The 26,218-nt window shown below is 39.1% G+C and overlaps 4 protein-coding genes, 1 long non-coding RNA gene and 1 pseudogene across 5 annotated transcripts; 5 read left to right on the top strand and 1 right to left on the bottom strand.

The window, feature by feature from the left end:
- Positions 1 to 826: 826 nt before the first annotated feature.
- Positions 827 to 4,488, bottom strand: LOC135633661 (uncharacterized). Its single transcript, XR_010495087.1, has 3 exons — positions 4,188 to 4,488; positions 1,456 to 1,702; positions 827 to 1,362 (listed from the first exon to the last, which is right to left on the bottom strand). It is a non-coding gene; the product is annotated as an uncharacterized LOC135633661 (long non-coding RNA).
- A 133-nt stretch (positions 4,489 to 4,621) lies between these two features.
- LOC135633660 (transcription termination factor MTERF5, chloroplastic-like) lies at positions 4,622 to 7,817 on the top strand. The gene is made up of 4 exons (XM_065143406.1): positions 4,622 to 4,823; positions 5,870 to 5,919; positions 6,044 to 6,256; positions 6,343 to 7,817. The coding sequence occupies exons 1-4, from the start codon at positions 4,642 to 4,644 to the stop codon at positions 7,452 to 7,454; spliced, it is 1,557 nt and encodes a 518-aa protein (XP_064999478.1). The 5' UTR covers positions 4,622 to 4,641; the 3' UTR covers positions 7,455 to 7,817.
- An 862-nt stretch (positions 7,818 to 8,679) lies between these two features.
- LOC135632950 (protein phosphatase inhibitor 2-like) lies at positions 8,680 to 14,729 on the top strand. The gene is made up of 5 exons (XM_065141871.1): positions 8,680 to 8,819; positions 10,932 to 10,997; positions 13,336 to 13,448; positions 13,563 to 13,721; positions 14,274 to 14,729. The coding sequence occupies exons 2-5, from the start codon at positions 10,993 to 10,995 to the stop codon at positions 14,468 to 14,470; spliced, it is 474 nt and encodes a 157-aa protein (XP_064997943.1). The 5' UTR covers positions 8,680 to 8,819; positions 10,932 to 10,992; the 3' UTR covers positions 14,471 to 14,729.
- A 1,537-nt stretch (positions 14,730 to 16,266) lies between these two features.
- On the top strand, positions 16,267 to 20,506 carry LOC103977378 (transcription factor GTE9-like; annotated as a pseudogene).
- Positions 20,507 to 21,881: 1,375 nt separating this feature from the next.
- Positions 21,882 to 24,932, top strand: LOC135633819 (transcription factor GTE10-like). Its single transcript, XM_065143756.1, has 4 exons — positions 21,882 to 23,205; positions 23,298 to 23,450; positions 24,576 to 24,640; positions 24,846 to 24,932. The coding sequence occupies exons 1-4, from the start codon at positions 21,975 to 21,977 to the stop codon at positions 24,930 to 24,932; spliced, it is 1,536 nt and encodes a 511-aa protein (XP_064999828.1). The 5' UTR covers positions 21,882 to 21,974.
- A 97-nt stretch (positions 24,933 to 25,029) lies between these two features.
- Positions 25,030 to 26,069, top strand: LOC135632946 (transcription factor GTE9-like). Its single transcript, XM_065141866.1, has 3 exons — positions 25,030 to 25,217; positions 25,328 to 25,394; positions 25,480 to 26,069. Exons 1-3 carry the CDS (start codon positions 25,053 to 25,055, stop codon positions 25,956 to 25,958), a joined length of 711 nt encoding a protein of 236 aa, XP_064997938.1. The 5' UTR covers positions 25,030 to 25,052; the 3' UTR covers positions 25,959 to 26,069.
- Positions 26,070 to 26,218: the final 149 nt, after the last annotated feature.

Genomic DNA, 26,218 nt, shown 5'->3' with positions numbered 1-26,218 from the left:
TCCTAATTATTTATTTTGAGCTTTGTCATCTCCCCTTTGGAATTCCTAATCTCCTAATCTCATTTAAAAGATGTATCTTTTTAACCCAGTAGCTTATTATTATTATTATTATTATTATTAAATTTGCAATTTTTCATGTACTGAATTTAGCAACACCAGAAAGGAAACCATTAAAGTAGCCAAAAATAGATTAGCAAAGACTTAGATTTTGATGGTTGACAACTCTCCGAGTCGGAGGGACGGATCCTCTCCAACCACGCCTTCAAAGACACCATCCAATTGCCACATCATAGCCGTCCATTACGATGGGGCCCCTTCCCTATCGCTCGTAGAGGTCCAACCCACTACGCTGGATTTGAATCCTCCATCATAACTGCGCCCGTACAATAATTGGAGGCGATCCCAGCCCTACGCCGTCCGTACGGTCTTGGGAGGGATTTCAGGCATTTAAGGTCACTCTACTCGTCCACCATTGAATCGTCCTCCTTTGATGGGTGTTGGATGAAAGGCCATTTATGAACCCTACTTACTGTCCACGCCCTCCACTTCATGATCCCATCAATGAATTGAAAGCCTTCCCAGCCTCCTTGTTTTGCTCAACCTCTCTCTCTCTCTCCCCACTTGTCAGTGATGGCTCATGGCATGTCATGCAGACATGTATATAAATATGCCTTGTGGCAGACTTAGTACATGAAAGAGTGCGTACAGCTCGAGAAAGAGTTCTTCCAGGAGGAAGAAGCAGGTGAGGGGGAGTGAGGCTATGGATCATGCCGAGCTCTCGCTTGGCCTTCCTGGATCGATGATGAGTGAGATCACGAGTAGTGCATCTACGGAATCAGATGCGATTGCTAAGAGGAAAAGGAAGATGCAGACTTGGGATCATGGGATTGATCTCCACCACAATCATCCCCTCCCTTTAGAATGGGAACAATGCCTGGACTTACAAGTGAACACCTTCTCTCTATCTCTCTCTCTCTCCCTCCCTCCCTGTTATTCTCATATATCACACAGCTAAATGGCATCTCAGTGTTGTAACCTTGATTTGTGGCAGTCGGGGAACATGTACTACTTGAACAGGAAGACGATGAAGAAGAGTTGGGTGAGGCTCGAGGAGAACTCGATGAAGTTGGAGCTTAACATCTCAACCTTTGGGAGCTCAGAGACGAAGAAACAGTGCAGCTCAAGTGGCAGCAGCATGATGGCATTAGTCTGTGTGAACTGCCATCTCCTCGTCATGCTGCGCAAGTCATCTCCTTCATGTCCGAACTGCAAGTACGTGCACTCATTGCCGCCGCCTCCTCCTCCTCAGAAGCTCCAAGCCGTCAAGCCCTTGGAAACTCTCAGCCTCCTCCATTGATTCCACTGCAGGTAAACCAATGCATGCAGTCGCTTCAGAAACCCTAACAAGATAAAGGGATGTGTGTGTGTGTGCGCTTATATATGAAGGTACAAAACCTCATGTTCAAAGAGGTGATGGACGTGATACAGAAACTTCGACTTGTCTTCTTTGTGAGTTGCACTTAGGGCAGTTTGGTTGGTGGATGGACATGATGAATGCCACATTCTACTCCTTTGTCTCTTGCGTCCACTGCATGTGATGGTAAACTGAGAGCTAAAATTTGTGAGGACGAACTGGCAGTCACAAACTCAGGTGGGTGTGCATTCATCTGCATCTCCAAAATTTTACAAGGATTTGGAACTCCTGCTCATGCAATGGGTTGTCCGATCAATTTGATTAGGATAATGTTATTTAGGTACTACAAAAAAAAAAACCCCTCCTGGGAGATAACTCTGACATGTAGATGTCAGAGTTGAGGTTGACTTGGTCTCATCTTGGGGCAAAACATGTGATTTATGTTTTATGATTTGTTAGATTTTATAACCAAGATTGAAGATTATTTAGGCTGAGTTGGGTCATTGGATGACAAGAGCTAGAAACAAGCATTATGTGGCATGAAATAAAAAAAAAAAAACTCATTAAATGTACTGCAACTCAATGAAATTATCCTTATGAAATGTTAGAGGAATATTTTTGAATTATAGTTATCAATAATTGGATTGGACTAATCTATCATTTGTTACCCCCATCATCCTCTTGTTGTCGTCCCCTTTTATATCGTCTTCCACTCTCCCACTTTTGGCACCGCTCTCTCTTTGGCGTTCAAGTCTCTTTCTTTTCTTTGGTCGTCATCATCTTCTCTCTCGATGTTATCCTCTCTCATTACCAACAAGTTGTAACAAGTTCAGGAATAATACGAGTACATTAAAACCTGAGTTTAACAGTCTTCAAGTTGTCAGGATGTGAAGCAAAAGATTTACAGAAAGTAACAGGAACAGACTCTGTAGTTTTACTTCACCCTGTTTTATATGAACATGGAAAGTTCTATACACTTATGGTGGAATAGCTCCAATTATTCATTAGCAATCAGGTGTTTGATTTAAGCCTGATGGTGACAATAAGTCGATGATAAAAAAAGTTGGTTGCAAATTATGCCTGAATTCAAACATAATTCAAGTACCTACTTATGTACCTGAATCCTTTTGGAAACTGGTTAACCTATTCCCGATCCCAGTTTAAGCAGATTTTGGGTAGACCCAAATACCCAAGAAGAACTCTCACTTTTTTCTTTTGCGAGAAGAACTCTCACATTTGAATGAAGGTAATCATTAAGCTAAATTATTTGTTATATAACCGGATAAGATAATTAAATTCTTGATCATATGGTTGGTTCACCTCTAATAAGCATCTGGTGATTCTTCTTGCCAGGTAGGATATGAGAGCACATATACAACATGTATGAAACATTTTCAGTTGTTCCAACAAGTTGTAAGAAGTCCAGAAATAATTTACATTTATTTACTCAGATAAATATAGAAATCAACAATGAAATATTTATGAATGAAATAAACAGAAAACCTGAGTTTAACAGCCTTCAGGTTGGAAGGATGTGAAGAAAGGTTTTATAGAACCTCGAATATATGTTCATACATGCAACAGGGACAGGCTTTGTAGTTTTACCTCACCCTGTTTTATATGAACATGGAAAGTTTTATAGACTTATGGTGGAATAGCTGCAATTATTCATTATCAATCAGATGTTTGATTTAAACCTTATGGTGACAATGAGTCGATGATAAAAAGGTTGGTTACAAATTATGCCTGAATTCAGACATAAATCAAGTACCTACTTATCTATCTGAATCTTTTTGGAAACTGATTAAACTATTCCCGATCCAGTTTAAGCACTCTCACATTGAATGAAGGTATCATTAAGTTAAATTGTTTGTCATATAACAAGATAAGATAATTAAATTTTTGATCATACAAATCCAGTGCTGAGAAAGTTATCGATTTTAGAGTAACAATGTGAAATATTCTTTTCATGAAAACTAAAAATGTTACCTAAGTAGTAGCTGTGAATTATTTCTTCAATATAACCCTATGAAAATTGGTCCATGCCTCTATCTAAAATAGTTTGGTTGCTGATAAAGAGATCTTCACATTTATCAACCATATCATTCAAATTATTCAATTGGAACTTGAGAGATGAAACCTGATTAACACCAACAGACAATCTCTACAAAATTATATTCTTTATAACACCAACAGACCAGTGTTCAAGTCTAGAAAACAAAGTAATGGCATATTAATAGTAGTCTCGTGTAATGGATTCATCCTTTTAACAATGTCGGTCACCAGTCTATCCACTCAAGGTTTGGCCACCAGATTATTTTCTTTGTTATCTGTATGATCAAGGCATAGAGATTTGTCTGGCCTATACTTTAAATTTTAGATTAGGCTTGAATTATTGGCTTGATTGAATCTGTCTAATGACCATCAATTTCTTGCAAATAGAACTAGGATTACTGATAATGTAAATTTGACTTCTGAAAATGAGGAACACGAGAACATGAAGATCATATACTATCATATTGTCTACTAATAGTTCCTTGCAGATCACAGCAACATAAGAATTCATCATCTAGAATGAGATGGAGAAGTAAAACCGAAGAGAAGTGCAACTAAAGCAGGAATCCATGTCAAAGAACATACTTGATTCGAGTGACGCTTACTTCTTTACTTAATCGAATATATTGGCCCTAAAATAGTTCAAAAATTACCATATTTTGCATGACGTTGTTTGGGAAAAAACAGAGGAACAAAATGGGGGGAAGACTGAGCTTACTCGATTTCTTTTGTTCCATTTGCCGAAGCCTCCCCGAGTTCCCAACAGGAAGTTCAAAGCTAGACGGCAGACGCCGTTTCCAGTGCGGGACGGCTAGAAGATAAGTACTAGAAGGGCGATGAGGGAGGAGCTCGGAGGCAAAAGGCCATCGCTTCGGTTAGGGTTCTTTGTCTCGGATCTCTCGTGGGCTTTGGAGAAAGGGAGAGAGCGTAACACAGATGGGCATGGCTAGGGTTAGGGTTCTTCCTCCCCGGATCGAGAGAGAGAGAGAGAGAGGAGAAAGAGAGGATGAGTGGAGCCTCCGCAGACGACAAGATGGACGGATGCAAAGCGGTTAGCCGGATTTCCTGTCCTTCATCGGGACACGTGGATGGTCGAGATGACGTCTTCGTCGAACGTTAGCCAAATCCAAGCGACTGCTGGCCGCAGGGCCTGGCCCAGACTTAGCCTTTAGATGAACACTACCCCTCATCATCGTCTCTGTCTCTCAGCGTGGCTGCAGTGTCCGGTGATGGCAGCCAGACGACCTCCACAGTCTCGGGAGGCGCCTCCTGTCATTCGGCCGATTCAAGTCACTGCCCACCGGCGCCCCTTCAATCGGTCGGTGGTTTCTTATCGGCCTACATCTGCGTCCAGGTTTTTGACTTTATCCTCTTCTTCCCAATCTTCTATCTTGTGTCCACATTCTCTTCTGAGCCTTCACGTTTTCGGGAGAGAATGATACTACTGAGAAAGAATAGGAATACTTGTTAGATTTTCCTTGAAAATTAAGCTGGATAAAAGATTTCGTGGAGATTCCAAAGGGGATGAATCAGGGCTTATGCAAGATTGCTGCTGCGGAGGGCTACTTCCCATGGGCTATGGAATGGAGTGTGTGTGTGTGTCTTGTCCTTGAATGTGGTCTGAGTTGACCTTCATTTCTAAATCACGATTCTGTTTCTATCTCCGGTTGTAGCTCTTTCAAAATAGTGTTCTATAACCTTATTCCAACTTATTGTAGGATTTTAGTGTGAATTTAGTATGTGCATGGAATTTACAAGCATCTTAATGGATGAACCAGAGAAACATATGTTCTTAAAAGGAGTTTAAGAGTTGTAAAAACTTGATTTTTAATTAGCATGTTAACTAACCATCCACTTGCCTCCAAAGAACTTGATTATCATTGGAAACTACTTTGACTCTCTTGTTTTCTTCTCTTTCTTTTCTTTTCTCTCGGAGGAAGACCTGTTTATTATTATAAATGGAGAGAACGATGAAGAGGTTTATGCCTATCTAACATGTTTTGAAGACTTTTACGTGTTTCTTTTAAGTTGGTTGGAATTTTTTCATTAATATCTTGTGAAATCAAATCAGTTTAGGAATTCATAATCATGTTGGCTTTGAAATATAAAATGACCAAACATCTTGTTACATTAGCCGTTTGCGGGCTTTTAGTAATAGAAAGAAGTTGATCTTAGATAGCATTGATACTAATTCAAACCAATGTGATGTATTTTGCCATCGTCATAACAAGCCACAGCCTTCAACTGTTTGAACTCAGTTGCATAGTTTGTCACCTACATTCAAGGTGCACGGTTACCGTTTATCGGAAAATCAACCAGTTCTTTACGACTCTAATTATCTTCTTAGAAAATGCATGTATATACGGAATTATTCTAAGAAGATTTACTTTTTCGAAACAGGGTTCATCTGACAGTTACACAACAATTCTTTCTCTGCAAAGCTAAAACATGTAAGCCATCTCTGTGTTTAATTCATCACATTTTGGTCGTATTTACTTCTTCGTCAGTATTTCAGAAAGTTGCTCTTCTCTCTTTTCATTGCCCTCCTTTAATCGACTTTGTATATCATTGCAGATGAATCCGAAGTAGTTCCTCGCAACTTTGCTGCAATCCCCTCTAGTCTGTTAACTGCAGAGAGAGAGGAGGCAAAGGCTGTATTAACATTGTTTCTGAAAAAACAAGGTTTGAGCAACACAGTGGCAGCGAGAGTTATCAACAAATCAGAATGTTTTGTAGATCACCTCATTCTGAAGCTCCACTTGATGCATAAGTCTCGGTATCTAGTAGGTTCGAAATCCAAAGACATGTATTTGCTTCCTTCTCCCTGAGCATTCTCTGATGCTAGCTCCAAACTAATCATCTCTATATTGCAGGGAGAGAGCTCACGACTCTTGAAATTAGAGGTGCATTCATTCCATTCCTTGAATCTCTTCTTGAAGAACATGGGGATGCATTAGTAGATTTTGTTGAGAACTTCCCAGACCCTCCAGGTATAGAAAGAGCTGCTTCGACTTCTCCTGTAAACACTACTAGTTCTAGTTCTAGTTCTAAGAAAGAAAGAGCCATAGCCCGAGTAAGTCAACTAAGTCCTGATGGCCTTCTTCCTGAACTTGTCCTCTACCTTGTGGACCTCGGTATGAAACTTGAGCAGATCAAGGACATAGTGCGTAAGTTTCCAGCTTTTGCTTACTATAGTTTGGACCGCAAAATCAAGCCTTTGGTGGAGTTTCTTCTGGAGCTTGGTGTCCCCCGATCAGACATTCCAACCATCCTTATTAAAAGGCCTCAGCTATGTGGTATCAGCTTTTCGGAGAATCTGAAGCCCATGATGGCCTATTTAGAGAACTTGGGTGTCGACAAGAGCAAATGGGCCAAGGTTATATACAGATTTCCAGCATTGCTCACCTACAGCAGACAAAAGGTGAAGGCAACCACCGATTACCTATGCGAACTAGGTGTTTCAGAGAAGAATATAGGAAAGATTCTGACACGCTGCCCCCATATCATAAGCTATAGCATCGAAGATAAGCTCAGGCCTACAGCTGATTACTTCCAGTCAATAGGTATCGACGTTGCCTCTCTTATGCACAAATGCCCTCAGACTTTTGGACTAAGCATCGAGGCTAATCTGAAGCCGGTCACAGAGTTTTTTCTTGAAAGGGGTTATAGCACAGCAGAAGTGAGTACCATGGTTCACAGATATGGAGCCCTTTATACTTTCAGCCTGGTTGATAACTTGATACCCAAATGGAACTACTTCTTAACAATGGATTATCCAAAATCAGAGCTTGTCAAATTTCCTCACTACTTTGGCTATAGCTTGGAGGAGAGGATAAAACCTAGATACAGCCGGGTACGGGAATGTGGAGTGAAGCTGGTATTGAACCAGGTGTTGTCTGTTACCAACAGTCAGTTCGAGAAGATATTGGAGAAAAAAAGGGAAAAAATATTAGATGCTCATTTTCCCCAGGGACAAAATAAATGACTTGCAAATTACTAAAAAGAACATGTGCCGTGAACTGATACGGTAGCAGATTCTCGCATGAGTTCCACCCTATGTAGCCGGTCATTGGATCTCGGAAAGACACAGATAATGTTGTTAGGAAATGCCAGATCTGGTGCCTACTGCCTTAAAACTACATGGCAGCAGGGATCTCTTATATGTGATCCTAGCTTTAGCTTTGATCTTGCAACACTTGGTAGTTTTGCGATGTATATGTAACTACAGCATGATTACTAATGGTGCTTGTTTCATGCAAGATATCTCTATCTCTCTCAGGTTTAGAAAGTGACAATGTACAGTTTCATACCTCTACCTTAATTCAAATTGACTTTGTAGTTGGATCCATGTCTTCTATAACCTGGAATTGTATTATGTTCCCAAAGTTCCTATGATTGCATGGCAGCAACATCTGAAGTGGTAATAGCTCCTGCAAGAATGCAGGTGGTGTGGCAACATGGAATTGCTACTTGTGATTAATTTTATGGCTACAAAGGTCCCAAAGATAAAATTGAGGTAGAAAAATTGCATTATAAGAACATTAGGGACATAAGGATATGGTTATATATACATATATATAGTATAAATCAAAGTATGTCAGCATAGATTAAGAAAAGAGCACAACGTGACAGCCAATACCTAAAACAAGCATAGTGATTCGTAGAGCACCTACGTCATCATAAAATACGTGGTCAAAATGTCTCGTTGACTTTGACTCTGTCCAGCTTGCTTCGTTGATTCCCTCAAATGAGTGGAGGGGTCGCAACCTAAAATGGAAGCCAAGACTTTTACACGTTGGAATAGTTCAAAGGACTTGCCAAACAAAATCCTCATTTGATGTCAATTTCTATAGACTCATATTTGAGATGCAAGTCGGATGAGTTTAGTCCCATCCAATTTTGACCCAAACAACATAACTTGACACCATACAAAATATATAAGCATATATATATATATATATATATATATATATATATATATATATATATATATATATATATAGTCATTTTGTTCTTTAATTATTTATTACTTCTTTGAAATTCGTGTTTACTCTTTTTCAAATCATTTATAATTTATTATATTCTGACAAAAAAGAAGACCCAATTCTAAATTGGAGATAGAGCTGAGCCGGTACGGTCCGGTCCTGCCGGGTCTTATTGATTTGATTGGACCAGTCGTGGACCGGGTCCGATCTTCCACCACCTCTTGATTGAGCCACGCGCATCGTCGCGTTGACAAAACCAACGCCTCTTTCTGTTCCAGGAACCAGAACATTTCAAGGAGGAGAAGTATAAATCACATCCGATAACCACGCAATTGCTGTCCACGATTTGCCTGCTCGTCGTTCAGGTCATTTTTCTTCTTATTTCTTCTTTTCCTCGCATGATCTGATGTCTTCCTTTTCTTGTCTTCTTTTTCTGTAATTATGTTCCTTTTGGTTCGATTCCCGGAACCGGAAGCAAATAATGTGCTTCTGCCGCGTCTTAATCTGTCGATTGATTGCTCAAGAAGCAAAATGCAGGAATCATGATGCTTAAATTTCTAATTTGTTTCCTCTATTGATGTTGTACCTCATGAAGAATGTAAAGTAAAAAGAGGTTTTTTCCCCCATCCGTTGATTATACTTAGCGGACTTCCTTTTAGATTTGGATGGTCTGGATGTTGTCAGTGATCTTTTGTTCTGGGACTGGAGTTGAATAGTTACCAAATTTGTGGATATGCTGCGAATGGTGGTTCTCGTGATCATGGAAGCAAATTAGTTTAAACTACTGAAGATGTCTGGTATTTCTTCCAAGATTAGGTTTTTTTGGGGATTTAGAGTCTCAATTGGTTAAATCTTCCGTTATCCCTTTTCTTTACATGGTTAATTCCATGGTAGATCACGTTATAGCTTATATTTCTATTTAGGGCACGTTAGATGGGAGTATGTATATGTTGACATATGCAGAGAAGCTTGTGAGTTTTAAGATGTAAACAGTGTTTGACATCTCTTCCATATGTTATATCTATGTTTGCAGTGGAAAGGTATGGCATCCTGCCAAGAGAATATTTCTTCTTTTGTGTTCTGTGTGTCTAATGTCCTTGGTCCATCAGGGATATTCCACTTTTCTTTAAATTGTCCAGCTCATCTGAACTTCCAAGCAGCGTTCCTGGTTGCGAGTTGTGTTTGATGATGGACCTTGTCTGGGAGGCAAAAAAGTTGGATAATGATTATGAATTTCTTTTGTTGCAGGCATTCTTTTATTTAGTGTCTTTTGTTATTTTATAGTTCATTTTCTTGCTTAATTTTTCTTAAAGGAGGCCTTTCTGTGATCTAAACTTCTTTCTGCTTTCTAACTGACCACAAGTTGTGTTATTCTTTGTTTCCTTACTGGGCATTTGTTATAGTTGTTCCAATGAGATTTTATTAGATGCATGATGAAATATGAACCATTGAAATGATGCTGCATTCATAGCCATGATGGTTTGGAAATTTTAATTCAAGTTCCAAGTTCTAACACATAGCTTTTAGAGTTATAGTAGAAGCTCCAAGAGTTTCATTACCATTTAACAAGCTCCAGGAGGTTTTGAAGCATTGAAATTTATCACTTTATTAATATAACATGCTAGCACGCAATATACAAGTCATCACTGCAAGAGCAACAATTCAATGTGAACAAAAAAAATGCATGATGTGGACAATTAGCCAAAAATAGCAGCTCATATATAACCTTTTTCAGAAGTCAGTCTGACTTGGATGATATACCAATGTAGAGAAATAACGCCTTCAATTTGATGAATAACCTTTTGCAACTAACAATTGCTCAACAGTCCTTGATGGATCCTTGAGCTCCATCATATCTGCTGGCTTTTCTTCCATGCATTTGCTGATGACTGTCATTTGACAATGTTCTTATTTGTCATTGTAATTTTTTTAGAGTTGCTGCTCATTTCCTTTGCCAAAAACATTAGTGCAGGGACATTTTTTGGCTTTGCTAGATTTGTTGTCTTAGTTTAGATAAGGGGCATAGGCAACTAACCTTGAGTTTGAGGGTCGAGTTGCAGATATGTCAGTGTGGGTTTTAAAGCACTATTTCAGTTCACTGGTTCTTGACAATCTATTTTCACTATCTGTTGAATGATAAGGGCATGTTTAGCTTTTAGCTTAGCTAGTCCATTTGGAAACTTTGTGTGAGCCAAAATTGATCAAATGTTTTCTATCCACACAGCCTCTTGTATGGGCTTTTAGCTTAGCTTGATTTTTTTTTACTAAATAAATGTTTTCTATTCACACACACACACTGCCATCTGGTGGGGTTATTAATTCACTACTAGAAGTTACTTAAGTTCTTTAATTTTCCAACTATTTATTAGGATTTTTGTTATTTATGTTATTATTAACTTTTTTCAGGACACCTTTAGAAATGTCTTTGAATGTTAATCACTTGTGGTTAACACTTTTTATGTGTTTCACATGTACAGGTAAATCAAGGACTATTCAAGAATTTTTCTGGTTGTACAAGCGGATCTAAGGTTACGGAGAATGGGGTTAGTACTAATGTCTTAAATGGCGTTTTGGGCATTGATGATTTATTATTCTGTCATTTTTCTTCTTTTCAAGAAGAATCAGTAGAATGTTGGTAGCATGATATTGCTATTAGTCATATGAAGTCTCTAAACCACATCACTTATATTGGATTACTCAAAGAATATGTACTTCAATGCATCAAGACTTTCACTTTCCTTATCCTTGCATAAATGATGATGGATATAATATATTCTGATGATGCTGTTAGATGTTTATTTTAGATTTCATTATAACCATGAAAAAATTTCAATTTAAAGAATGAGAAAAATGGAATATCTTAGATGGATATATTATTGAAATATAAAATTATTTAGCCCATGAACAAGAACTCTACTTATAAGTACTGTAGGACTATATTCAACAAAGATAAAGTTTCATATGTTGAAGATTTAATTTATTGAAAATTACATTGCTCCCCCTGGATTGCCCAATATAATTACCAAACTTGTAGAATGTTAACATTAGCTAAAAGGGGCTATTTTGGACTATACTTAGTTTGACATGTAGTAAGTATCTCTTGAAATAAAATGAACAAAATACCCTTATTTATTAGATTTATGAATAGACTCCTCCTGTCCCCTTTGATCCTCTATTCTACGGAAGACTCCAACTTCCATCACAATCAGTCATCTCCCCGTTACTTCCTATTCTCTATCTCTATTCAGTCCTAGGTGTATTAGCCACAATGGTGTTGCATCTTTTTCTTTGTTACCATCAGTGTTTTAGACATAGTGTGTTTTCTATAATTCCCATATAAGTTGAGGTGATTTATGAGTAGACTAGGTTAATGTACTAAATCCAAGGGAAAGTAAGTTTTAAAAACACAAATTAACAACGCCAAGTGGGATGTGACCTAATTGAGAATCCATATTGAAGAAATATTTTCTGATAATTGAGGTTCAAATTCTAATATCATGAAACTGGAGGGTTCAAAATAAAACTTCTTTTTAATAGATTAAGTTGCAGAGATATCAGGTTAGGTGCAACATGGTTTATGTATTGCCAATTAATGTGTCTTTGTGATGACTGAAAAATTATGCTGATCTAGGCTCAATCATCAATATCATCCACCATAACTGAATTATAGATGTGTTTTTTATGCTGCTTTGGCCAATGTAAGTAATTATACTTTACAAATAATAATATTGTCGAAAAAAAAGAGTAAAATATTATTTTATTATTGTTAGTATGAAGATACACTTAAAATTTTTATGATATTTGATGAAGAAAAGGGATATTATGGATGTCTACTCCAAGAGAGAAATAGGGTGAGATGGAATGAGAAATGAGATTGCGTAAGAAATTATAAAAGCCACTGGTTTGATGGAGTGAAATTAAATATGAGAAGACAGAAAGTGATCTAAAGTTCATTGAGAAAAGGAGTTTAATTGATGCAAGAACAGACAGAGAGAGAAAAGGCATAAATCTATATATTTTACACTTCAAACCATCAAAAGAGTGGTCTGAATATGTCTACCTTAATAAAACCATTTGAAGGATCTAGCTGCATCTTCCCTTTTGTGTGGCCAGGATGAAATGGGGCCAAATAAACTTGATCAAAGTTTGGAGAGCAAAGGCCTTGATATCTTATATCTGAACAGAGACAAATTTGCGACTTTTAATTTCAAATATATATTCACATTTCACATCACCTTAATTTTGTGTTGTTCTTGGTTCTATTTTTTGAGGGCCAGCCTTGGAACAATTATAAGGTTGTCTCTTTGTCATTTTGGTGAACATTATTCGAATCATGGAAGCAGTGATAATGCTATGTATATTGACCTTCTCTAGGCCCTGCATTGGCAGGATTTTCATACGCTGGTTCACCCTTTTTTATCTTACTTTTCCTTTTTCCTGGTCCTATAGTCTTTTGTTCTCTTCTTTTGTTTTCCTTTTTTGCTTTTATGTTTTATCTATATATGACTATGTAGCCCCTGAGATCTGGTATTAAGGTTTCTGCCTTCTGACAGTCTTGTTTTCTGGTATAAAAGGAACTAAAGATCATCTTGCCTTATCCCTTTCCAGTTTTTATGGACTGTTGAAGTTTGTTCTTGGTCATGCTTATGCAACACGTCAACAGACTATAAAGAATAGCAAAAGGAATTAGGTTTAGTGGATAATATCGTGATCAAATAGAAGATCCTTTATGAGCTCAATTAATTATATAAAATTTTTGGAAAGCAACCAGATTCTTGTTTCTCAAATTGTTTGGATTTACAGTGTGTTGTGTTGCTGAAATGGTTGTTTGTCTTTTCCTTTTAACTGTTGTATACCCCTTTTTCTTATCGTTGTTTTCAGGAGTCGAGTGACATGGAATGAGGCAAACTTGTTTGAGATTGAAGCAAATAAACCAGTGAGGCAGAAAATTACCGAACCTAAGACACCCTTTCACCCTAGGGTGGATGATGATGGTCTATTTGTGAAGCTTGATTGATCTAAATTCCATTTTTAATTTTGTATCATGTAACATGCTAATGATTGACTATAAATAAATATATTAAAATACTCAGTATTTGCTGGTGCAGGCTCACTGTCACCAAGACATGCATTTGATGAATGCTTGGATGACGAAGAAGATATTCAAACTGATTTGGATAATGTGGCTCCTCCAAGCAGAAGGTATTTTGAGAATAGGGGTTGGCCTTCTTCAGGAGATGAAGCCAATGCCATGGATGAAGATGAAGGTTGGTTGGTACTTCTTTCAAATATTTAGCTTCAGCCTTCATCATCTAGTTGCAAATATTAGTTGCATTTTTAGTTATAATTTCTCAATTTTGTGGCTCGACAGATGCTCATACTTCCCAAATATATCATGATTCTATTACTGATGCATGGTCTTCGTCTTTCATTCTGTTTTCCCAACTTTGTATTTGTTTATAACCTACTAACTCATGTGAACTTTGTTGTAAATCTTTCTTTTTCTTTTTATCTTGACTCATAACGTTAGTCCTGGAAAAAAATTTTAGTACTGGTGGTGTCAAAAGCAGTACTCATGTTGTGGTGCATAAATCCAGTGTCCTCGCATGATCCCTTGTTTTACTTTGTCCTCTGATTTGTCATGCCATAACCCAAATGGGCAAGTGGTTGATGTCTTCCAGGATCATGTGACTAATCCAAGGGTTGCATGTTGGCTGTCTTTTGCATGCATTATTGTTACCATAGTTTTGTCCAACTCCAACTGGCGAACAAAATACGTCAATGATAACTTCACCATTTTAACTCCTGATTTATATCAGATTCTGAGATGGATAAAGCAAGATTAAGTTTCAAGGAGCACCGGAAGGCACATTATGATGAATTCCGGAAGGTAAAGGAGCTCATGCGAACAGGATCCCTTATAGATGATGAGGTTGAGGAAGACGGTGACAGCCAGGAAAATGCTACAGAGAAACACAATTCACCTTCTGCCCTGGTTGATATGGGGAAGAATTGACATAGCTCAAAATGGTGTACCAAATAAACTGAATCAAAGAAATCACTCCCTTGATGATGGAGTCTCCTACCTGGTTTTAATGGCAACGACAACCAACGACATTTACTTTGAAATCGAGGCAGTCAATATTACTTTCTGATGTATGCTATATTCATTGAGATTCGAGTGAAATATGTAACATTGACTTTGTCACTTTCCTGTTTGGTAATTCTGGAGTTCTGATTAAAAGAAAAGGAGTATTGATGTTCTTTTGGAGAAACCTTTTATATATGTCATGTATGCCAGCAGTTATTCAAGAATTTTCATGTCATAAAATCTCCACAATGCATGCATGCCCTTTTTTCTTGGACAAGAAAAAACTCACTTCTTTTGTGTTCCATGCATTTAAATTTTTCCTTGGAAAGAAAATGCAATAGTTGCTCGAGTATGATTGATGATAGCTATATGTGGTATGTTCTTCTAAGAATCTGATGAAACTAGGCTCCATTTATATTACAAGACCTATGAGACTGCGTTGACTTTCAATTTACTAATTTGATGACTTGTGCTGCCAACAATACATAGCTTATAAAATAAATCGAGTCCTTTCCTAATAGTTTATAAATAAGGATGCAAATATCTCTTAGTACATAATAATAATTGTGTTACGGTCGATCAAATCTTGAACTAAGATTCAGTAACTAATCAATCTTGTTTTGTTGAAGTCCAAATATATTTCGCGAATAGAAACGGGACACGCGTCGAATCCGAATCTTTCTACGAAAAGAATACTAGTCTTAAATAAATATTGTAATTGAACCGTATACGGGTCGGATTCAAAAGCGGCTCCGACCTTCCCTCGGAAATCGAGGACTTCAAACTCGTCGGTCTAAGTCCGATTGAGTTAATCGAACGGCTGAGATCTCTCCACAAAGGACCGACTCGTGGCATATAAATAGCGACGGGAGGCTGCTGCAGAATCTTGTAGTATCTGCTCGGTCTCTTCGTCACTCGGCTTCCGGAGGTCGCGTGGGCGCGTCTTGGCGAGGCGGGAAAGAGAGAGAGAGAGAGAGAGAGAGAGAGAGAGAGAGAGAGAGAGGCGGCGATAGGCGACGGAGAGGTAATTTACGATTCTTGTGGTTTTTCTTGCGAGGATCCGCGGTGGCTTCGTCATTTTGGATTGGGTTCTCGTCTTGGTTCTCCTTCGACTTGGATCTTGGTTTCCTCGGATCTGCCCGTCGTCTGACGGCTTCGCTTGTTTAGGATTGGAGGAATATTTTGTCTTTGATGGAGTAATCAGTTTTTTGGATTATGCTTGCGAGTTTTCTTTTGGCGCTGCAGAGTAAAGAACTGTTTTCGCTCCGTCTTCTCCTGATTTTATATAAGGGTTTCTACTGTTCGATGTGTTTTTGATTAGGATGGAGGGAAAAGGGAAGGGGGAGCTCGGATGCAATTTTAAGGTATTTATAATAGGGTGTTGGCTTCCGGTGTTGCAAGAATTAGCTTTTGCTGGTACGGTTGATGGGCAAACGGAGGAAATTTTGGTGTAGGATACGAGTTGATATCCGTGATAGTTCTGGCGCAATTGTGCATAATTGAGTGTAAAGATCGCCTATTGGAAAAAATGTTCTGAATAATGTATGTATGTCTCTGAGTTTATAACCGATGTGCTTTTCTTGATGATAGACTGCAAAAAGACAAGAATAAAATACACAAGAACATTTTTTTACAGCAAGTGGATTGCAACCATTGCAAAATGGATAACCTTTTCCAATTTTTTGAATGCTTGATGTCAATAGTTTCGTTGGATTGACCGAATGGCACCCGCGGTTGCGTTGGAATGCACTAAGCAAAGCAGATGAAGAAGAGTTCACAGGACCGTTCTTCTAAAGCAAAGGGGAAACCACCGAGATCGGCTCAAGGACATGGTTCTGGCTCCATCCCTGATTGCCAGCATGATTCCAAGAAAATGGTTGAAACTGAACGTTCTGGCAGCGCAATACGTGCTAATTCCTCAGGCAATTCCAGTTCTCCAAGGAGGAAGAAGTGCGTAGATGTAAATGTGGACAGATGCAATGGCTTCAATGCCCCACTGGAGGTGATTTCTTTGTCCAAGAAATCTGGTTCCAAAAGAAAGACACCGACAATGAGATTAAGATCAGAGCCAGAACATATTGAGATGCTCCGAGAGAAACTGCCATCTAAGAGTGTGACAACTGTTGGCATTAGCACTTCATCTTCGATCCATGGGAGTGAGAAGATACGTGAGCAGAACATTGGCCCCGAGCTGAAGGGTGGGTTATCAGGAAAATCCATGCCTTCAAAAACAGCCCCCATGAGTGACACATACTTAGCGCTGATGAAACAATGTGAGACACTTCTCAAGAAATTATTGTCACACCATTTTGCTTGGGTCTTTGACCACCCAGTGGATGCAGTGAAGTTGAATATTCCAGACTATCACACTATCATTAAGCGTCCAATGGATTTGGGTACCATCAAGAGTAAATTAACCTCGGGTGCTTACTCCAGTCCATGCGGTTTTGCCTCAGATGTGAGGCTTACTTTTAAGAATGCAATGACATATAACCCACCCAGTGATGATGTCCATATCATGGCAGTTACACTGAGCAAGTTCTTTGAATCTCGGTGGAAATTTATAGAAAAGAAGTTAGCTGCAGCAGATGCACGTATTGAAAAAGAAACCCAATCAAATAAGGCAGAGTTGTCCAAGAAAAGGAAAATGCCTCCTCCTGACTACAATAGTCGTGTGCCCGAGAGGAAAAAATCTAAGATGATGGATGAGGAGAACCAAAGTCTGAACAGATGCCTGGAGTCTCTTCTGGCAGACCTGTCAGATCACATTATCGATTTTCTGAGCTGGCAGAGTGGCAATATGAACCAGAGCATTGAGGAAATAAAAACTCATATTGATTCATTTTGTGATGACACACTCTTCAAGTTACGGACGCTTTTGGATAACTATATAAAGGAAAGAGAGGTGCAGCAACCGGCGAAAACTGAACGTGTGAATGACACTGGTGTCTGCATCTCACAGATGCGTCCTTGCAAAGGTTTACCTCCATGCTTGTGCATTTGCTTCTTTGAGTGTGGGACGTAGTTATGTGAGTTTGAAAATTAAGCTTGTCTTCTTGTTCATTTACAGGCAATGATCTTGATGATGAGGATGTAGATATCTGTGATGGTGATCTTCCTGCGCCTAGCTACCCGCCTTTGGAGCTACAAAAGGACTTAGGTGCTGCAACCACCGAGTACAGCAGTTCAAGCGGTTCCAGTAGTGATTCAGGTTCCTCTAGTGGTGTGTACATTCTCACATGCATTAAAATATGTGCATTTTTCTTGAATTCATTTTGTTTTAGCTGATTGATTTAATTTCTGTTTTCTAGTTTTTTTTCACATTGGTTTTATTCAATTCACCAATCAGCAACATCTTTATGCAATTACATTTAAGTAGAACTTTGGCCTTGAAGTGATTATAATGTGCCGTGATAGTTTTTTGAATATGTTAGACAGTGCCTGGGTTTGTTGTGTCTTTTGATTGTAATAATTTTCAAGTATGCAAAGATCATTTTGTTTTTTTACACCATCTGAAGCTGGTGATGAAATGATCATAGCAAAATTCATAAGATGTTTTTGAGGACCATAGCTTGTGAGTTTCGGTGTCATGCCAACAGTTACTACTCTATTTTCTTTCATGCATATCTAGCTTTAGTTGAGAGGATGTGGGCAGAATGTTATAAAGGCGCAGATCTCCACTACAGGAGTAGTGTTAATTCCCTTTCCTGCCTGCATGGTATGACCAATTATTTCAAGTGTTCCATAGATATTGGCTTGGTTGTTCTGATCGATTTGACAACTAACATGGTGCACTCTCATTTTTGCACTGAAAATTACTTTTCCATTAGTTTGATTTTTAAGATATATAGAGCAGCTTTTATGTGCTTTATCTTTCGAGTGATAAGAGAAGGCAAGCACTTTCTCACTTTTGTATATGATTATAATTGTTTGTTTGTTTTGGAACCTTTTACTAGTTGGAACCTCCTATGCTGAATATGGGCAGATGTGTTTTTTTGTTATGGAATACTGCATTTGTTCATAAATGATATGTATTACTTAGTTTGCTCTAGCATGGCCTAAGATATTTGTAGCAGGAGTAAAATGCATTACTCTTCTAGTTGCCGAAAAGTGGTTGTTGATCTATGGCTCTATTGGTTGGAAGAGAGCTATGGATAATACCTTTCCATTGTTTCATAAATAGATAGGCTGTGTGGTTAACCTTCTCGATGTTAAGTCAATTTTTTTGTTTTCTTTATCATTTGTAGTGACCTTTGCTGAAAAGTTTCACAGCATAAGACACAAGTTTAGTAGTTTTACATTTTGTTGACAACTATTGTAGATTCTGACTGAATGTTTCTATTTTCAGACTCCGACAGTTCTAGTGGAAGTGATTCAGAGGATGAGGTTTCTATTCCAAAAAGTGCTGCCGAGGTATGTCTAACAACATGACACTATTTTGCAAGGTGTATAAATGCTTCCTGGATGATGGACATAGGTTGTTTTATAGTTAAATACCCTCTCCACTTGTTGGTCTTTCTTTTTATGCACTATGCTTGGCCAGTCTTTTTCTGGTGTTATTTTATGAATTAAAACATTCAAACTTGAAATTTCTATTTCTGTTGTTCTGTATCAGGAAACTTCAGGAAATAAGGCACATTCAGATCATGAGAAAAGTGACATAATAAAGCCATTTGATGTAAATAGTGAGTTCTTGATATGCTTAACCTTCAATTTGAGAGGAAAGAAATCAAATATATTGGTTCCTCGTTCTGCATTGGATGGGCTTTACTGGTGCCATTGGCAAAATGTAGGACCTTTGAGTGGGTTGACTCCGTCGGAGATGGATGTTGATTCAAAGCCCTTGTCAGTTGATTCTGATGGGTGTCAAGATGGTAAGCATGAATTTATAAGATATTTTAGTGATTCAAGTGTGCTTATCTTTGTCCTCTGGAACTTTTAGGGGAGCATGCTTCATCTGAGAGGAAAGTCTCCTCAGAAAAGCTATATAGAGCAGCCTGCCTGATGAACCGTTTTGCCGACACAATTTTAAAAGCTCAGAAGTCTCTTGACCAGGTTGGTTAAACAGAGGTCGTTAATCTGCTCCAACTTCAGTGTTTTTGCTCCTTTTCCTGTAGCCTTCTCCTTTATATCACTTGGCAGTTTATATCTATTGCTATTCTCAGGCTGATAGGGTGGATCCTGAAAAACTGCAGCGTGAGAGGGAGGAAATTGAGAGGCAGCGAAGGGAAGGTAACAATGGTTATCACCTTTAATCTCTTTGAGCTAGATATCAAAGTTCGTTTTGCTGAGAAACTTTTGTTCTCTATGGGAATAGAGAGAGCAAGGCTTCAAGCAGAAGCTAAGGCTGCTGAAGGTGCTCGTAGACGAGCAGAAGCAGAAGCTAAGCACAGAAGAGAGCGTGAGAGGGAAGCGGCACGTCAGGCCTTGTTACAGGCATGTACTTGTTTCCGTTTGGTGATCTTTTTTCAATATCCTTTGTCCTATGTATTCTTTTGACATTAATGCAAATACTTGTGACATTATTGCAGATGGAGAAGACAGTGGAGATAGATGATTATCATCTGGTTCTTAAAGATCTGGAAATTCTTACAAGAACGCCCATGTCCTTCGATGAGAAGTGCCCAGGTCATTCTCTGGATGATGTAGAAGATTTCAGATTTGGAGGGAGTAACCCGATGGAGCAACTTGGGCTATTCTTGAAAGTGTATGATGAAGAAGATGAAGTGGATGACATTCTTCGGGATCAGAAGTCAAGTTCTTCCTCCTAGGAGAAGGACATGGTGCTGCACTAGCTGCATGAAAGGTACCAGATGACGAGCTGTCCTTTTATGAAATGTACATAGAGAGGGTTGAATGCAGTTTGCATCTGTGCCGGGGAGCATTGCCTTGTAATCCGAAATCAAAGCGATGCATGAGCTTGTTATTCATGAAGATAGATTGGTTTTCATACTCATATACATCTTCGCAGAACTGTAAAAGGAGCTGACTACTAAAGTCAAAAGAAGAATCCTTCATTCTTGTCTCATCAGATGTGATTTTTTTTTTCATGCTGAAATGAATACTAATTGTAAAGGATCTTTTTGTTCTTTCTTCTTTTCGTGTTACTCCTTAAATTGGAATTGTAAGAGACTGAAAGAAAACTAGTGCTCACTTCTGTGAGCTTGATACTGTGTTCAGGTTCACATCATGAGCTCTGTTTATTGCATAAACCTTCAAAGGCTGAGTTGTTAGCTTCTGGTTCACATCATGATCATGTAGTGTTGTCACTGCTAAGTTGTCTCCCAGATTGCCTTTGTGGTTTATGTTGTTGAATGTGAAAGCAGTGGATGTAAGGTTTTATGGTTGACTTGGAGCAATCTATGCAAAGTTAGAGAGGCGTTGACTTGGAGCAGCAGCAGCAGCAAAGTAAATGAAAATGAATATTAACATCCTAAAACCAAATCTGATAAGGTTTTATGGTTGCATCGAAAAGAGGCACAGACTCAATTTGACCGACGCATTGTGGTACGTCCAACGTGTCAATGCCAAAGTGGACATGGCAAGGCGAAGATACTGACCAATGGAAGCTTCTGAGAAGATACCGACCAATCCCGACGAATCCGAATCTTATAAGAATCTGCATAAACCGTATACACGTCGGATTCCGACCGCCCGTCGGAGATCTCATCAGAACCGTCGGATCGAGTTAATCGAACGACTGCGATCTTAGAGGAATATAAATAGGGAGGGGCGGGCATGGAATCTTGTAGTATCTTCTCGCTATCTTCGTCTCTCGGCTTCCGGAGATCGCGTGGGCGCGTCTCGGCGAGGCGGCGACGGGCGAAGGCGACAGAGAGGTAGTGTACGATTCCTATGGTTTTTCTTGCGAGGATCCACGGTGGCTTCGTCATTTCGGCTCGGGTTCTCGTCTTGGTTCTCCTTCGAGATCTGCCCGTGGTTCATGGCCTCGCTTGTTTAGGATCGAGTTCAAGAATTTGTGCTTGATGGAGTGATCAATCTTTTGGATTCTGGTTGCGAGTTTTGTTTTGACGCTGCAGAGTAAAGAACTGTTTTCGCTCCGTCTTCTCCTGATTTTATATAAGGGTTTCTACTGTTCGATGTGTTTTTGATTAGGATGGAGGGAAAAGGGAAGGGGAAGCTCGGATGCGATTTTAGGGTATTTTTAGGGTGTTGGCTTCCGGTGTTACAAGAAGAAGCTTTGATTTGCTTTTGCCGGTGCGGTCGATTGGTAAACGGGGGAAATTTTGGTGTAAAGTTCGCCTATTCGTTAAAAGGTTCGTAATGCTGATGTGATTTTCTTGATGATAGACTGCAATCAGACAAGAATAAAATCCACAAGAACAATTTTTTTATTACAGTAAATGGATTACAACCTTTGCAAAATGGATGACCTTTTGAGTTTCTACAGTTTCGTCGGACCGACCGAATGGCACCTGCAGTTGCGTTGGAATACACGAAAGCAAAGCGGCTGAAGAGAAGTTCACAGGTCCTTTCTTCCAAAGCAAAGGGGAAACCACCGAGATCCTCTCAAGGATATCGTTCCGGCTCCATCCCTGATTGCCAGCATGATTCCAAGAAAATGGTTGAATCTGACGGTTCTGGCAGTGCAATACGTGCTAATTCCTCTGGCAATTCCAGTTCTCCAAATAGGAAGAAACGCATAGATGTAAATGTGGACAGATGCAATGGCTTCAATGCCCCACTGAAGGTGATTTCTTTGTCGAAGAAATCTGGTTCCAAAAGCAAGACACCGAGATTAAGATCAGAGCCAGAACATTTTCAGATGGTCCGAAAGAAAGTGCCCTCGAAGAGTGTGACAACTGTTGGCATTAGCTCTTCATCTTCGATCAATGGGAGTGAGAAGATACGTGGTCAGAGCATTGGCCCCCAGATGACGGGTGGGTTATCAGGGAAATCTGTGCCTCAAAAAACAGTCCCCGTGAGTGACTTGCTGATGAAACAATGCGAGGCACTTCTCAAGAAATTAATGTCACACCAGTTTGCTTGGGTCTTTGACCAGCCAGTGGATGCAGTGAAGTTGAATATTCCAGACTATCACACTATCATTAAGCGTCCAATGGATTTGGGTACCATCAAGAGTAAATTAACCTCGGGTGCTTACTCCAGTCCGTGGGGTTTTGCCTCAGATGTGAGGCTTACTTTCAAGAATGCAATGACATATAACCCACCCAATGATGATGTCCATATCATGGCTGTTGCATTGAGCAAGTTCTTTGAATCTCAGTGGAAACTTATTGAAAATAAGTCAGCTGCAGCAGATGCACATATCGAAAAAGAAACCCAATCAAATAAGTCGGAGTTGTCCAAGAAAAGGAAAATGCCTCCTACTGACTACAATGGACCTGTGCCTGAGAGGAAAGAATCCAAGATGATGGATGAGGAGAAACAAAGTCTGAACAGATGCCTGGAGTCTCTTTCGGCAGACCTATCAGATCACAATATCGATTTTCTGAGATGGCATAGTGGCAATATGAAGCAGAGCATTGAGGAAACCAAAATTCATAATGATTCCTTTTGTGATGACAAACGGACGCTTTTGGATAACTATATAAAGGAAAGAGAGGTGCAGCAACCGGCGAAAACTGAACGTGTGAATGACACTGGTGTCTGCACCTCACTGATGCATCCTTGCAAAGGTTTACCTCTTTGCTTGTGCATTTGCTTCTTTGAGTGCGGGATGTAGTTATGTGGGTTTGAAAATTAAGCATGTCTTCTTGTTCATTTACAGGCAACGATCTTGATGATGAGGATGTAGATATCTGTGATGATGATCCTCCCATGCCTAGCTACCCGCCTTTGGAGCTACAAAAGGACTTAGGTGCTGCAACTACCGATTACAGCAGTTCAAGTGGTTCCAGTAGTGATTCAGATTCTTCTAGTGGTGTGTACATGCTCACATGCATTAGAATTTGTGCATTTTTCTTGAATTCATTTTCTTTTAGCTGATTGATTTAATTTCTATTTTCTAGTTTTTATTTCGCAGTGGTTTTATTCCATTCACCAAACAGCAACATCTTCATGCAATTACATTTAAGTCGAACTTCATGGCCTTGAAGAGATTATGATGGGCCGTGATAGTTTTTGAATATGTTAGAGTGCCTGGGTTTGTTGTATTTTTTTATTGTAATAATTTTCAAGTATAAAAATATCATTTTGTTTTTCTTTTACTCATCTGAAGATCATGATGAAATGACCATAGCAAAATTCATAAGATGTTTTTGAGGACCATAGCTTGTGAGTTTCGGTGTCATGCCAACGGTTACTGCCCTATTCTCTTTCATGCATATCTAGCTATAGTTGTGGAGAGGATGTGGGCTGAATGTTATGAAAGTGCTAGATCTCCACTACAGGAATAGTTATAGTTCTCTTTCCTGCCTGCATGGTATGACCAATTGCTTCAAGTATTCCATAAATATTTGCTTGGTTGTTCAGATCGATACGACAACTAACATGGTGCACTCTCATTGTTCACATTGAAAATTGCATTTCCATTAGTTTGATTATTAGGATATATAGAGCAGATTTTATGTACTATATCTTTGAAGTGATAAGAGAAGGCAAGCACTTTTTCACTTTTGTATATGATTATACTAAATCTGTTTGATTTGGACCCTTTTACTAGTTGGAACCTCCTATGCTGAATAATGGCAGATGTTATGGAATACTGCATCTGTTCATAAATGATATGTATTACTTAGTTTGCTCTAGCATGGCCTAAGATATTTGTAGCTGGAGTAAAATGTATTACTCTTCTAGTTGCTGAAAAGTGGCTGTTGATCTATGGCTCTATTGGTTGGAAGAGAGCTATGATTAATACATTTCCATTGTTTCATAAATAGATAGGCTGTGTGGTTAACCTTCTCGATGTTAAGTCAAATCTTTTGTTTTGTTTATCATTTGTAGTGACCTTTGCTGAAAAGTTTCACAGCATTAGACATAAGTTTAGTAGTTTTACATTTTTTCGACAACTATTATAGATTCTCATGTTGTATGTTTCTATTTTCAGACTCCAACAGTTCTAGTGGAAGTGATTCAGAGGATGAGGTTTCTATTCCAAAAAGTGCTGCCGAGGTATGTCTAACAACATTACACTATTTTTGCAAGGTGTATAAATGCTTCCTGGATGAGGAACCTAAGTTATTTTATAGCTAAATACCCTCTCCTCTTGTTGGTCTTTCTTTTTATGCACTATGCTTGCCCATTCTTTTTCTGGTGTTATTTTAAGAATTAAAACATCCAAAAACTTGAAATTTCTATTTCTGTTGTTCTGTATCAGGAAAATTCAGGAAATAAGGCATGTACCGATCGAGAGAAAAGTGACATAAGAAAGCCATTTGTTGTAAATAGTGAGTTCTCGATATGATAAACTTTCAATTTGAGAGGAAAGAAATAATGTATATTTGTTCCTCATTCTGCATTGGATTGACTTTACTGGTGTTATTGGCAACATGTAGGACCTTTGAGTGGGTTGACTCCCTCGGAGATGGATGTTGATTCAAAGCCCCTATCAGGTGATTCTGATGGGTGTCCAGAGGGTAAGCATGCTTCATCTGAGAGGAAAGTCTCCCCAGAAAAGCTATATAGAACAGTCTGGCTGAAGAGCCGTTTCGCCGACACAATTGTAAAAGCTCAGAATTCTCTTGACCAGGTTGGATAAACAGAGGACGTTAATATGCTCCAACTTCAGTGTTTTTGCTCCTTGGCATGTAGCCTTCTCCTTTATATCTCTTGACAATTTATGTGTATTGCTATTCTCAGGCTAACAGGGGGGATCCTGAGAAACTGCAGCGTGAGAGGGAGGAAATTGAGACGCAGCGAAGGGAAGGTAGCAATGGTTATCACCTTTGTTCTCTTTGAGCTAGATATCAAAGTTCATTTTGCTGAGAAACTTTTGTTCTCTATGGGAATAGAGAGAGCAAGGCTTCAAGCAGAAGCTAAGGCTGCTGAAGATGCTCGTAGACGAGCTGAAGTGGAAGCTGCAGCAGAAGCTAAGCGCAAGAGAGATCGTGAGAGGGAAGCGGCACGTCAGGCCTTGTTACAGGCATGTACTTGTTTCTGTTTGGTGATCTTCTTTCAATGTCTTTTGACATTAATGCAGATACTTTTGACGTTACTGCAGATGGAGAAGACAGCGGAGATCGATGATTACCGTCTGGTTCTTAAAGATCTGGAAATTCTTACAAGAATTCCAGCTGGAAGAATACCCATGTCCCTCAATGAGAAGTGCCCAGTTCATTATTTTCTGGATGATGTAGAAGATTTCAGATTTGGAGGGATTAACCCTATGGAGCAACCTGGTTCATTCATGAAAGTGGATGATGAAGAAGAGGAAGAGGGTAAAACTAAAAGGGCTCCTCCGAGTGATGTTGAGGAAGGAGAGATCGTATGACACTATGTACCTTTGCATGGCTTTGGTTTTGCTCTTGGTTTAAAAGCACATGGTGCTGCAGGAGCCTCATGAAATGTACATAGACAGGGTTGAATGCAGTTGGTGTCCATACCAGGGAGCTTTGCCTTGTAATCCAAAATCAAAAGTGATGCATGGGCTTGTTGTTTGTGAAGATTGGTTTTCATACTCATGTACATCTCTGAACTCTAAAAGGAGCAGACTACTAAATTCAAAAGAAGAATTCCTTCATTCTTGTCTCA

This window comes from Musa acuminata, chromosome BXJ3-3, assembly GCF_036884655.1.
Source record: "Musa acuminata AAA Group cultivar baxijiao chromosome BXJ3-3, Cavendish_Baxijiao_AAA, whole genome shotgun sequence".
NCBI lineage: Eukaryota > Viridiplantae > Streptophyta > Magnoliopsida > Zingiberales > Musaceae > Musa > Musa acuminata.
The sequence above is the reverse complement of the archived record's forward strand: the minus strand, read 5'-3'. Positions and strand labels throughout refer to the sequence as shown.

Bases quoted from the DNA above. Each gene is read 5' to 3' on its own strand.
- LOC135633819 (XM_065143756.1), top strand. From the start codon at position 21,975: ATGGCACCTGCAGTTGCGTTGGAATACACGAAAGCAAAGCGGCTGAAG. The intron at 23,206-23,297 runs GTTTACCTCTTT...GTTCATTTACAG, and splicing joins ACTGATGCATCCTTGCAAAG to GCAACGATCTTGATGATGAG. The intron at 24,641-24,845 runs GTATGTCTAACA...GTTCTGTATCAG, and splicing joins TTCCAAAAAGTGCTGCCGAG to GAAAATTCAGGAAATAAGGC.
- LOC135633660 (XM_065143406.1), top strand. From the start codon at position 4,642: ATGAACACTACCCCTCATCATCGTCTCTGTCTCTCAGCGTGGCTGCAG. The intron at 5,920-6,043 runs GTAAGCCATCTC...ATATCATTGCAG, and splicing joins TCTCTGCAAAGCTAAAACAT to ATGAATCCGAAGTAGTTCCT. The intron at 6,257-6,342 runs GTTCGAAATCCA...TCTATATTGCAG, and splicing joins TAAGTCTCGGTATCTAGTAG to GGAGAGAGCTCACGACTCTT.
- LOC135632946 (XM_065141866.1), top strand. From the start codon at position 25,053: ATGGATGTTGATTCAAAGCCCCTATCAGGTGATTCTGATGGGTGTCCA. The intron at 25,218-25,327 runs GTTGGATAAACA...TGCTATTCTCAG, and splicing joins CTCAGAATTCTCTTGACCAG to GCTAACAGGGGGGATCCTGA. The intron at 25,395-25,479 runs GTAGCAATGGTT...CTATGGGAATAG, and splicing joins TGAGACGCAGCGAAGGGAAG to AGAGAGCAAGGCTTCAAGCA.
- LOC135632950 (XM_065141871.1), top strand. The intron at 13,449-13,562 runs GTCTATTTGTGA...TTGCTGGTGCAG, and splicing joins CCCTAGGGTGGATGATGATG to GCTCACTGTCACCAAGACAT. The intron at 13,722-14,273 runs GTTGGTTGGTAC...GATTTATATCAG, and splicing joins TGCCATGGATGAAGATGAAG to ATTCTGAGATGGATAAAGCA.